Source organism: Heptranchias perlo, chromosome 32, assembly GCF_035084215.1.
Source record: "Heptranchias perlo isolate sHepPer1 chromosome 32, sHepPer1.hap1, whole genome shotgun sequence".
NCBI lineage: Eukaryota > Metazoa > Chordata > Chondrichthyes > Hexanchiformes > Hexanchidae > Heptranchias > Heptranchias perlo.
In genome coordinates this window covers 20,884,325-20,897,258 of record NC_090356.1, presented here as the reverse complement: position 1 = coordinate 20,897,258, position 12,934 = coordinate 20,884,325, and the positions used below count along the sequence as shown (strand labels likewise).

At 41.3% G+C, this 12,934-nt stretch overlaps 1 protein-coding gene across 4 annotated transcripts in view; it reads left to right on the top strand.

The window, feature by feature from the left end:
- vps13d (vacuolar protein sorting 13 homolog D) overlaps positions 1-12,934 on the top strand; it is a 229,771-nt gene that overhangs the window by 107,169 nt on the left and 109,668 nt on the right. For 2 of the 4 annotated variants that reach the window (XM_067970599.1, XM_067970597.1), the window contains exons 39-42: positions 8,082-8,187; positions 10,576-10,728; positions 10,911-11,046; positions 12,418-12,465. In XM_067970599.1, the coding sequence (XP_067826700.1) occupies positions 8,082-8,187; positions 10,576-10,728; positions 10,911-11,046; positions 12,418-12,465 (443 nt within the window). Of the gene's footprint in view, positions 1-2,684; positions 2,760-8,081; positions 8,188-10,575; positions 10,729-10,910; positions 11,047-12,417; positions 12,466-12,934 lie in introns of all 4 variants that reach the window. The other 2 variants (XM_067970600.1, XM_067970598.1) reach the window with 2 other exon arrangements.

Sequence of the window (12,934 nt, the reverse complement as noted above, 5' to 3'; positions counted from 1 at the left end):
ACTTGTTCAAAGTGATCCTCCATTTATAGAAGAAAATAACCGTTTTATCCTAATTTTCTTTGATATTTTAATAACTTATACATTCCCAGCCTGTAGAATGGTTTCCCAGAATTGCCCTCAGGCTGGTTTGAAGTTATGCTGCCCAACCTGGGAGCTATACAGAGGTCAGTGCCTGTACTTGTCATCACCAGAGTGGCCTACTTGATGGTCTCTGTGCCAATGATAACATTTACTTTTTTTTAAAAGATATAGGTAAGACTTACTTTTTTGCATTAAAGGAGAGTACATTAAACTTAAGATTTCCCTTCATTTTTAATTGTAATAAGTGATTTTGAACATTTCAACATTCAGTTCTTCATTCAATATTGAAGTTAATTAAAAAGCGAAATTGTTAACTCTTTAACATGGAACAGATGCACAGATTTACTGGATGACTTTTGTTGAATTTCGTATTATTTGGAATTTGTATGGTTGATGCTTTGATAACTACTGGATTTAGGTTGGCTGGATTCAAGTGCTCGTAAAAGATGCTGAAACTGCAGTTTACTTCAAACTGTTGCTGTTTCTTTGTTGTGAATTTTGAAATTCTTTTCACCCACTCTTCACTCCTTTTTATTCCATTGACTGTACTAACACACCCATAATTCTTCAAATCAATCTCTAACACCATAGATCTTAAACGTGCTTTAACCTGAACATTCATTCATTCATTCATAGAACAACATTCTTGCAGCAGACATTTCCACAGCCTCATCAACATTCCTCCCCTAACCAATACCACCAAAAAAAGATCAACTGGTCTTTCGTCTCATCGCTATGTGCAAAATGGTTACTTGACTTGCTCAGATAGCAATAGTCAGTGGACTTTGAAATAATTCATTCTAAGTGAAATACTTTCAGACGCTTCTCAGAGATGTGAAAGGAAACTGTATAAAAGCAAGTTTCTCTTCCTTTCTTGTTATTGGCTGTCTGCTTACCAATAATAGTTGATCTGTGAATACGTGGGTCTGACATGTAGGTCTCTCCTTTACAGCTGCTAGGCAACTCTGTGATCTGATAAAAGATGCCTGGCTTGTTAGGTAGTGAAGCAAGCGCTTTCCGTTTTGACTGCTGAGGTAGAACCACCCTGTTGTGCAAGACACTGTTCGTTATTTGAACTTTAGAAGTAACCAGTCTTACGAAAAGTGCCATTTTTGAGGTTGGGGGTAATAGCTGAAACACTTATGTTCTCGCTAATATTCGTATGAAGAGCTGTCCTTTTAACTTTAATTTATTTTCAGTCCAATTTATATTCCAGAATTAGCCTTCTGTATCCAAGCTATCGGCTGCGAGCAGCTTTGTAGATATGCACACAGACATGGGCTATTGGGAGATGCACTTAAGAGATATAGAAAGATATCCTTTCCTCCCCTGGATGACTTTCAAGGCTAGTAAACATATCCCCTGGTAAGGTCAGTGTGTTATTCTCAACTGAGACTGGGAGTAGAACATTAGTTGTTCTAATGGTACACCAACAAGTCATTCTGTTGTTACAGTTTTTGGGCTGCACCTAGATTTTTCTATCATGCTCAGCATTAAGGACCAATTCTTTAAGTGAGCCTTCACTCCCCATGAACCAAACTATGAGCTTTTGTGCACAATATCTGAAGTATTATTGCTCAGGGTTGCACATAAACCCTTGTAAATCACTTACTGGGAATGACATGTGCCCTATTACTGTCCTTCTAGTGGAAGAAATACCACTCTATCAGACCATGTGACTGGCACAATAATCTAGGAATCAGGATTATTAAAAGTATAAATAAAACGGCAAAAGATCAGCATAGCAAACTACTTGATTACAGAAGGTTCCTTAACTCACTGAATCTGTATTAAAACAAATAAACATTTCCAAACTCCTGTAGGTTTCTGAAGTAATAGTTACGTCTGTTCAGGTGTCTCCAATGTACAGTATTTACATGAATTAGTATGTTTAAGGAGCATTTCTACCTCAGCCTTGCTCAATCAACTGCCTGCTGAATAAGGCAACACTGAAAAGATGCTGCAAGCTCAATGGAAGATTTATCTGCAGTCCCATTTGAAGTTCGAACTGGGACAAACCAAATCAAAAAGATATATTTCACAATTAAATAAAACTGTCAAACATCTGTAGGATTTAAGCCGCAGACTTTGCTTCGCTATAATGGACTCAAACCCCTGGTATGCGAAGAGCCCCTGTTGATGAGTTTTTTCCTCTTCCTGATATCTGATATAATTGTGTCAAATAGCTGGATGGACTGTCAGTCTTTTCTCACCTGCTGAACAACAGGGCAATACAACTTTCTCTCTGTCAGGCCTTAGTGTTAAACATCCTCTCAAACGTAATTGAAAGCATCAGGGAAGAAAATGTCTGCATGATCACTTGATTTACATAGCTGTTAGCCATCAAAGGGAGTAGTACAGATGATTCATAAGAGCCAGGCTGCGCCCAGTCAAGAGTAAGCAAATTAATAGATCCCATAAATAGATATTAACAACATGGAGTTAAAATTTGAAATATGATATCTCTCTATATTCATTACACCCATCTTCATCTATTGTTAGTTCCTACTTACATCAAGGAAAGTAACTCCTTTCCTGTTTGTCACTGTTTGCCTGGACAGTTAAACTTTTTCTTTCTAACTCGACCTCTCTTTCTCTGTCAGGCAGCCCTCTTGCCTATCTTAGAACTAGAAGCACTGCCAGTCTGACAAACCTAGAGCGGCAGATATTTGCCAGAGGTACTGTACCAGGGAATGGGAAGAAATGAAGAAAAAGTCCATGTCTTTTATCAGATAAGTTGTAGTGTGACGTACCAACAAAAAGAAATCAATTGATATATTTTAATATTTCATTATATGTATGGTTTTCATTTTAATACAGGTCAGACTGCAGGATACAATGCCCCTTTGTTTTTCTGTCCTGTGTTCAAGCATTTTTGTTACTTGGCTCTCTGCATGTATTTACTATTTTGCTTCATGGGGCTATTTGCTTCACTGCTTCATTCAGCAGTAAAAAGTGGCCGTGTTAGCTGCAGACCACTTCTACTGCCACTCTATGACTAGCCACTTTTTACTTCCGTAACTTGCTTTGCATACAGACTTAGCGGGAGGCACCGACTGGCCAAGGTAAGTATTAAAGATCTGCTCCTTTTAGAACTCCTTGTGGGCCAGGAGGAGCAGGAGTGCTTCCCCCAGACCCTTCAAGGAGTTCTTGGGCCTCCCCAGCCCCACCCCCCCCCCCCTCCCGAACTCGCTGGAAATCATAATCTCCTGCAAAGCCTTCCTTCCACTGACTGTTGGAGATCCTCCCCATGGTGCTAAATTCCTACTCCTGCCCACCGGTGAGGTAGGCAGTCAATCTGGCCCTGTGTGGGGCTGGAGTCAGCTTAAAATTATTTAAATACGGCCCTGCAGCAGGCATGCCACATCCCTGGCCATGCCAGGTTTGTCGCCTGCTACTGGGCTCTCCCGCACCCTTCCCACTGTACCGTTAATATCGAGGTCAATGTGTTTGCTTTCCAACCAAGTATCTATGTTAGCTGGAGCACTACTCCAATTGGAAATCAGTTCAAATGCTGATTTGATCCTAGGACTAATGAGTGACCAGCAGGTTCACACTGACCATTGTTTGGCTTTGAGTTTAACTTCCAAACATTGTTACACATTCTGATAACATTAGTGGTGCAGATTAGCATTAAACCCCAGGAAGAAACTGTAAAAGAGTGTTAGAAAGGCAGGTAAGTGTACCTAGCCGGCTAGTCAATCAAATTACTATGTCGGACTCTTCAGAGTTAACTGTCAGGAAGATCCTGTTCTCACATTAATTTAATTATTGCAATATTGTCAGCAGGGCTTTGATATTCAGTGACCCTGGGACAAATTTATCTGAAACTGTTTTTTGTATTAAATGAGACTTGACCTTATGCAGTTGGTCTTAACTATGATATTTTGAATTGCAGTCAGTGTAACAATGGTTTGGTAGATGGAAAAATTTGGATTGTTAGTTTGCCTTATTCCCATTTGTATAATACAGCCTCTGCTGTATTTACCAAATTGGAAAAATTGTCCCACTGTAATTGTTAAGTGAGCGTACAGTTTTGAAGGTCACCTCTTTGTTCTCTTGAGTACGTTGCTTGTGTTATGTACCAATCCAGATCTTCCCCACATATTTAAAAAGTTGTCCCAATTCTGTAGATCACTTGGTCTTTACAACCATCCAAATAAAATGTATTTCTATATAGTATCTTGAGCTGTACAAGCATCGGGTCAGGTCTTGTGTGAGGCTGCTAAATATTATAGAATCATAGAAGTTTACAACATGGAAACAGGCCCTTCGGCCCAACATGTCCATGTCACTCAGTTTATACCACTAAGCTAGTCCCAATTGCCTGCACTTAGCCCATATCCCTCTATACCCATCTTACCCATGTAACTGTCCAAATGCTTTTTAAAAGACAAAATTGTACCCGCCTCTACTACTGCCTCTGGCAGCTCGTTCCAGACACTCACCACCCTTTGAGTGAAAAAATTGCCCCTCTGGACCCTTTTGTATCTCTCCCCTCTCACCTTAAATCTATGCCCCCTCGTTATAGACTCCCCTACCTTTGGGGAAATATTTGACTGTCTACCTTATCTATGCCCCTCATTATTTTATAGACTTCTATAAGATCACCCCTAAACCTCCTACTCTCCAGGGAAAAAAGTCTCAGTCTATCCAACCTCTCCCTATAAGTCAAACCATCAAGTCCCGGTAGCATCCTAGTAAATCTTTTCTGCACTCTTTCTAGTTTAATAATATCCTTTCTATAATAGGGTGACCAGAACTGTACACGGTATTCCAAGTGTGGCCTTACTAATGTCTTGTACAACTTCAACAAGACATCCCAACTCCTGTATTCAATGTTCTGATCAATGAAACCAAGCATGCTGAATGCCTTCTTCACCACCCTATCCACCTGTCACTCCACTTTCAAGGAGCTATGAACCTGTACTCCTAGATCTCTTTGTTCTATAACTCTCCCCAACGACCTACCATTAACGGAGTAGATCCTGGCCCGATTCGATCTACCAAAATGCATCACCTCACATTTATCTAAATTAAACTCCATTTGCCATTCATCGGCCCACTGGCCCAATTTATCAAGATCCCGTTGCAATCCTAGATAACCTTCTTCACTGTCCACAATGCCACCAATCTTGGTGTCATCTGCAAACTTACTAACCATGCCTCCTAAATTCTCATCCAAATCATTAATATAAATAACAGCGGACCCAGCACCGATCCCTGAGGCACACCGCTGGTCACAGGCCTCCAGTCTGAAAAACAACCCTCTACAACCACCTTCTGTCTTCTCTCGTCAAGCCAATTTTGTATCCAATTGGCTACCTCACCTTGGATCCCGTGAGATTTAACCTTATGTAACAACCTACCATGCGGTACCTTGTCAAAGGCTTTGCTAAAGTCCATGTAGACCACGTCTACTGCACAGCCCTCATCTATCTTCTTGATTACCCCTTCAAAAAACTCAATCAAATTCGTGAGACATGATTTTCCTCTCACAAAACCATGCTGACTGTTCCTAATCAGTCCCTGCCTCTCCAAATGCCTGTAGATCCTGTCTTTCAGAATACCCTCTAACAACTTACCCACTACAGATGTCAGGCTCACCGGTCTGTAGTTCCCAGGCTTTTCCCTGCCGCCCTTCTTAAACAAAGGCACAACATTTGCTGCCCTCCAATCTTCAGGCACCTCACCTGTTTTATTGCAAGCTGTATTATTAGCTAACTGAAATAAGAGCAGTTCAGCTTGCTGCCAGTGCTTTTTTCAGTCAACCAACAGGAGGTGCACTGCATAAAAAGATTCATGTTCACTTCTCCCACCTTTTCTTTATGAAAATCTGCATTATTAAGATGCTGCACTAAGCACCCTGATTATGATTTGAGAAACATCACAGTTAAGGGTGGCAGGTTCAAGGAAAAGTTTTAAAAGTGAACCTGCAGCTCCCAGTGGTAATTTACACACTTGCAAATCAAGGTTATAAAAGCCTAATTCGCTTCAGACACAAGGTTTGCATTTTAGCAGCTCAGATTTCAATTGACAAGACCAGGATTGTCGGATGGAACATAATTATTTCAAGCGCTGTTTATCATTCTGTGGATGAGCATTAAATAAATGTTTTGCTTCTCTGTTCGTTATTCTTTCTTGTTCAATATCATTCTTTCTCTTTTTATGTTGTGCTTCTTAAGGACCAAACCATTTCCTAGGTAATTATTCCATTATACTGTTCAAAAGGTTGAAATCTGTGGGTAGATTTTACAAGTTAGCGCTCCTGGCGCAGAGCCTCACTTGATAGGCCAATCGGGCGTGGAGGTCAGCAAGCCCATCTCACAGCCCTCCCGATTTTCTGGTTATTAAATTTGATAACTGGAAAGTTGGAAAGGCCACGAATCAGACACGTTTGTCTGATGAGCCTTGCTGTCGTGCGAGGTTCCGTGTTGATCACACTGACTCGTGAGATTACATCCTGTGCCAAAGCATGATAATGTAAAATAATACTTTTATTCATTGTTCTGATTTTATAATTTATATTCTAGTTTATAAATATAATTCTGGCATCATCTTGGATGTTAAACAGGCCTGAATCTTTGCAATGATTCTTAGACCTTCTTTATCTCCCACACGAGTCCCTTGACTTGCTGGTGACATACTCCCTTTGGCTTGATCTTAACATTTTTTTGAAATAATATATTGCTGCTTTATAGTTTATTTGCTGCAGCCAAGTGATACCAAACCAAAAGTGATTAATTTTGGGAACTGATTCTGAGATGAATAAAAGGGATGGCAGCTGCAGCTGGAACCCAGACAGTGTTACAAAGTGCAAAATATTGTTGACCACCAAATATTTGAACAAGCCATTCAGAATTTCATTTGGTAACTAAGCATTTTTTAAAAATTGATAAACTTAGGTAAAGGACTAAAGCCCAACGTGTAAAATATCATATAAGTTGAAAAGAATAGGAGAAAAGATGAGATGAATCAGGAGACAGTGATTAGTTGACACCAACCTTGAGTTTTAAAAGCCTTTAGGTCAGAGGAGGAAGGGAAGATTGAGGGAGTTCCATAGTACTGAACTTGTGGGGGAATATGAGTTAGAGTAGAAGATTGTATGATGAATCTTGAGTTTTACAGAGTGAGGAGAAAGAATGTGTAGGCCAGTATATTTGCAGCTTGGGAGGAATAAGTGAGGAAAGTTGAGAAGACACTAGCCACTGAAAAGCTAAGGTCAGAATAAGTTAAGGAATTGATGCTGGGTTGTCTGGACTGCCTATTTCCCATGATTGTTATACATGTTGCTCAGTGATTGTTAACTGGATACAACGTTTGACATAGGCCAATCTTTCAAAACGTTTCTTCACCTCTGAGATGGATCATTCTTCTAACATGAGGTTCTTTTAGAAGCTCCACCAAACACCTTTGAAAATTTAACAAAATGTAAATTGCTTCCCAGAATACATAAGGTTCCTACATTTCAACAGCCTGTTTCTCCATATTGCTCTTCTGCCTCCTGGAGACAAGTACTTTTTGTATTGGACTAACCATTTGCTCTTTGTGATGGCTCTGTTATTATTTATACAGGATACAGGTCTGTTTGAGGTAAATGGTCATAACTCAATCTAAATCTGAAAGGTGGACAGCAACTTAGCCAAATGCTTCTGTCTGTCTTATTTTAATTAAGGAAGTTTCACTGTTAGAATTTTGAAACAGTGTCAAATTATAGCTGAGAAATTCCACTGAGCAATGTTAGCTTAGCAGATTGAGAATAATTTGTCTGCTATTTTAACAGACATTAGCCCATTAATTTTAAATAGATTAGTGTCTTTGTTAAAATACTACATAAATAATTTCATACAAGTATGTTAAGCATTTGTAAGATATCACTCCGCATAATTTCCAGGTTTCTGTTTTAAACAGAATTTCCAAAAAGGCCAAATCAGGTCTACAGCTGGAAATTTTCTATTAGCCATAGGCTTCCATTCTAATCCATTTGCCTTCTCTTGCAGCAGAAGGGAAGGTACCAAAGCGACGGCAGCCATTCGTGCCTTACGCCCTCAGGAACCATACCGGCTGCACCATGTGGTTTGCCACACTCACCACCACTCCAACCAGGTGTGAAATCTCTTCTGTACAGCATTTCATGAACTTCTTTTCTCATATTGGTTGAGTTTTAGATGCTCTGTGATATATGTTTGATCTGGCTTTGAGTGTAACCCATAAATTTTTTGTTTTGCTTTTCTTGCCATTACATGGTGTAAATCTAGAATCTGTATTCATCATTGCGATAAACAAATACGTATCTACATATCCCTGTATAGAAATGAGTAGGCTATTGAGTTGGTGGCAGATGAAAGAAAAAGTCAGTTTTTAAAATGGGGCAGGTGTGCTGTGGTTCGCACTTTCAGATTTTCTCAGAATTTTATAAATTCCAAAACGCTATTGATATCTCTAATTTCAAAACCAAGTGCTTTACCTAGAGCAGTGGTGGTTATTAGCTTTGGTGGCTATTTTGTTTAATGTTTAGCAAGGATTTGCTGCTTTGGCAAAGCTTATAAGGGTGCAAAATCCACTGGTCAACACAGTATACCTGTTATTCACAATTGACTCTGGCCAACTGTGCAGTGCTTTCTCTTCCCCCTTCCCCACTTTGTTTCACTATCAGTGGCAGCCATCATCACCCTGTACTCTGAAACTCTCTTCCAAAATACCAACCCCTTCCCTGCCTTATTACGTCTCTTCCCGCCTTCAGAAGCCTTCTCAAAACCTACCCCTTTGACTGTGCCTTGCTTGTCTCTCATTCATGCCCAGTGCTCATTTTTCTTTTTCTCCCGCCCCACCCCACATCCCACCAAATGTTTTGGGGTACATTACACATCTGCTATGTAAGTGTGAGTTATCGATGTACCTGCAGTCCTAGTGAACACATGGGAACATAGGAATGCTGCACAAAAAAAAGACCACGATCCATCTAGTTCATCTTCTATCATCCTGGCAGTCGCATGATACAACGATAATGGAGTTGTTGACTAATCATAGCAATCAGTCTCTATCAATGAGACTCAGGCGTGGCATGAGGAAAACCCCAGTGGTGGCGAGCTTTGGGAAGCATAGGTCCAAAGTCCTACACAAGATACTTATCACAAGTCAAGTCTCAAGTTACTCATGTATTGTATCCCAAAATATTATTTTCTGAGAGCTATCTATCTAATTTGCAATTGAATGAATCAATGCTAACTGCTTTCACTGCCTCCCTAGATTGACCACTCACTCACTGAAGGGTTGTAACAAAAAGGGCTGATGCCCCATTAGGTGCTAAGTTTGCTGTAGAGATGGTAGATACATCTTCTTCTTTGGCAGTCCCTCAGAGTCGAGGATGACTTGCTTCCACTCCGGGAGGATGGGTTCTGCGGTGGCTGAATAGTCCAATCCTGGAGCCGCAGGCTCTGCCACAGGTGGGGCAGGTAGTGTTTAATAAGGTGGGTGGGTGAGACGCAGTGGATTCTGCGCGCTCTTTCATCTGCTTACGCTTGTCCTCCACATGCTCCACTCGGTGACGCTCGAAGTGATTGGCACCTTTGCGGATGCTTTTTCTCCAGTTTGGGCATTCTAGGGCAAGTGATTCCTATGTGTAAGTGAGGATATTGCATTTTTTTAGGGAGGCTTTGAGAGTGTCCTGATAGCATTTCCTCTGCCCTCCTAGTAATCGCCTGCCATTGCGGAGCTCGGAGTAGAGCACTTGTTTAGGGAATCTTGTGTCGGGCATGCGGACAATGTGGCCCGCCCATCGCAGCTGGTTGAGCGTGACCAGTGCCTCGATACTGGGGATATTAGCCTGGGAGAGAATACTCACATTGGTACGCCTACCCTGCCAGTGGATTTGCAGGATTTTGCGGCGGCAACGTTGGTGATATCTCTCCAGGGATTTGAGGTGTCTGCTGTACATTGTCCACGTTTCTGATGCGTACAGGAGGGCAGGGACCACAGCTGCTCTGTAGACCATGAACTTGGTGCTGGATTTGAGATCTCGGTCTTCAAACACTCTGCTCCTCAGGCATCCGAAGGCTCCACTGGCGCATTGGAGTCGATGTTGAATTTCATCGTCGATGTCTGCTCGTGCCGAGAGGAGGCTCCCGAGGTATGGGAAATGATTCACGCTGTCCAGAGGTTCACCGTGGATCTTGATTGTTGGGGAGCAGTGTTGTGTGGCAGGAGCGGGCTGGTAGAGGACCTTTGTTTTCCGGATGTTTAGCCTGAGGCCCATTCCATAGAGATGGTAGATACATACCCAAGCCTCATTCACTTCAGCAAGCAGTTGGCTCAATTGATCCCCTCCCCCAAATTAGATTTATTTCAGTTTTTCAGGGTGCAGAATTAAAAGTTCCCAGAAACTTGGAAACACATTATCATTTGATTGAACTGATGGAGCACGCGAGGTGGGTGTGAGCGAGTGATACAAGGCACTGACAGTGATATATGTGTTGTTGCTGCTTTCCATTGTAGAGTGGCACTTTCTCACAGCGAGAGCCCTGGGTATATACATGAAGCATCTGTGGCAGAACTTGATGATATGCACAATGTCAGCCAGTGGCGCGAGGTGCTCCCAGGAGAAGAAGTGCCATTTGAGTTTGAAGCCAGGGAAAAACTAAGACACAGGTGAGTGAAATAAGATAGCATAGTACTTGCTCTACAGTCTTTAAAAGTCAGTTATAATCAGTGACCATATTTATGCAGTTTCAGTCGTGGTGGCATTTTTATGTAAAATCTTTGTGTAAAACATAGTCATAAGTGTGTTTGTGTAAGACAGTAGTAACAGGTACATGCATTTGTACTAACAGACACACTCATGAGTTGAAGATTCATCAGCTTTTGGTGCGGGTGAATGGATGGGAACAAGTGAGCCCAGTATCCGTAGACAAAGTCGGCATCTTCTTCCGGTGTGCAGCACCTGACCGAAATAACCAGTCCTCCATGGTGCGTATAATGTGTTGTTAGCATGTCATTTGTCAAAGCCTATATAATTCTAAGAATCTATATTTTTTAACAGCAGCTTGATATTCTGATACTTTGAAGCAGCACCAGCTTCAGAGAAAAGCTTTGCAAACAATCACTTGTCTTTTAAATGTGTGAGAGACCAGGTAAATCATTGTCGTATGCAAAAATGTCAGACTCCTCCAATGGTAGAGTTGTTAAATACAAAGGCGTTTCAGATACTGAGACACACTGACCATAAAATCATAGAAAGGTTACAGCACGGAAAGAGGCCATTAGGCCCATCGAGTCCGCGCCAGCTCTATGCAAGAACAATCCAGTTAGTCCCACTCCCCCGCCCTTTCCCCGTAGCCCTGCAGATTTTTTTTCCTTTCAAATACTTTTCCAGTTCCCATTTGAAGGCTATGATTGAATCTGCCTCCACCACCCCCTTGGGCAGTGCATTCCAGATCCTAACCACTCGCTGTGTTAACAAGTTTTTCCTCATGTCACCTTTGGTTCTTTTGCCAATCACCACCTTAAATCTATGTCCTCTGGTTCTTGACCCTTCCACCAATGGGAACAGTTTCTCTCTATCTAGTCTGTCTGGACCCTTCATGATTTTGAATACCTCTATCAAATCTCCTCGCAACCGTCTATGTTCCAAGGAGAACAACCCCAGCTTCTCCAGTCTATCCGCATAACTAAAGTCCCTCATCCCTGGAATCATTCTAGTAAATCTCTTCTGCATCCTCTCTAAGGCCTTCACACCTTTCCTAAGACCAGGAAGGGCCTTGGGCTAATCAGGAAGATACAGGGATCCAATGACTAGCTGGAAAGTGTGTATGTGCACATTGGGTAAGGACAGATTTGGGATGAGCTTTGATGCTCAATTAACCCATTGGTACTCACTGTCTGGGCTCACACATGAAGAATTGTCACTCCGGGCCGATACCATAAGGGGATCAGCACTTATGGAATCATATCATAGCAGAAGAGGAGGAGGGAAAAATGTTATTACTTCCGAGTGAAAATAATGTGGCTCTTTTCCCTTCCCCACAGTGAAGTCCCCTCAAGATATTGACTGAACTGTAGCACAGGGGGTAATTTTTAACCTAACCAGCCTGGCGGCAAACAGACGGGATCAGATCGGCCTTGGACTTCAATGAAAAGTAAAATCGGGCCTCTGATCTAGTTAGTTTGCCACCCGGCAGATTAGGTTAAAATTACCCCCACAATTTTGGTCACTGGTGTTAAATGTGACAAAAGTTTGATGTATGCTGTCAATTATTTCAGCTGTTGATATAAAACCAGTCAACAGTTTTAATTTAGCAGTTGCTTGTGTAACACATGTCTGCCTTCTCTTTATGGCAGGTTGGAAGTCCCATCAGCAAGACCAATATAATACATCCACATGTCTATGTAAGTATTCTTTACCTGGCTGTACATCCATCATCAGATTACAGTCTCCTCTTAATTCAAAATTCCTTATTTCAAATTACATAGTGATTCAACTTTTAGCACTAAATTCCCAATTTGCTGTGTTATTTATATTTGTTGTTTTAAATTATTGGATAATTGAATTTTTTAGTACAAAAACAACTTTCAATTATCAACAGTAGACTGTGATTTTTGTAATCAAATGTATCATTTACATTTGACAGAGTCGCATTTAATTCTGATTCTCATTTCTGATTGAATTAGCTTCCCAGTTTTACCCTGGTTAAGTTTGGTAGCACTGTTGCTTGAAGTTAGTGTGTTGAAGCCCCAGTCCAGGATTTGAGCACTTAATCTAGACTGAAACTTGAGTATATTACTGAGGGAGTGCTACATTGTCAGAGGTGCCATCTTTTGGATGAGGCATTAAATTTAGCCTCTGTCTGTTCTACTG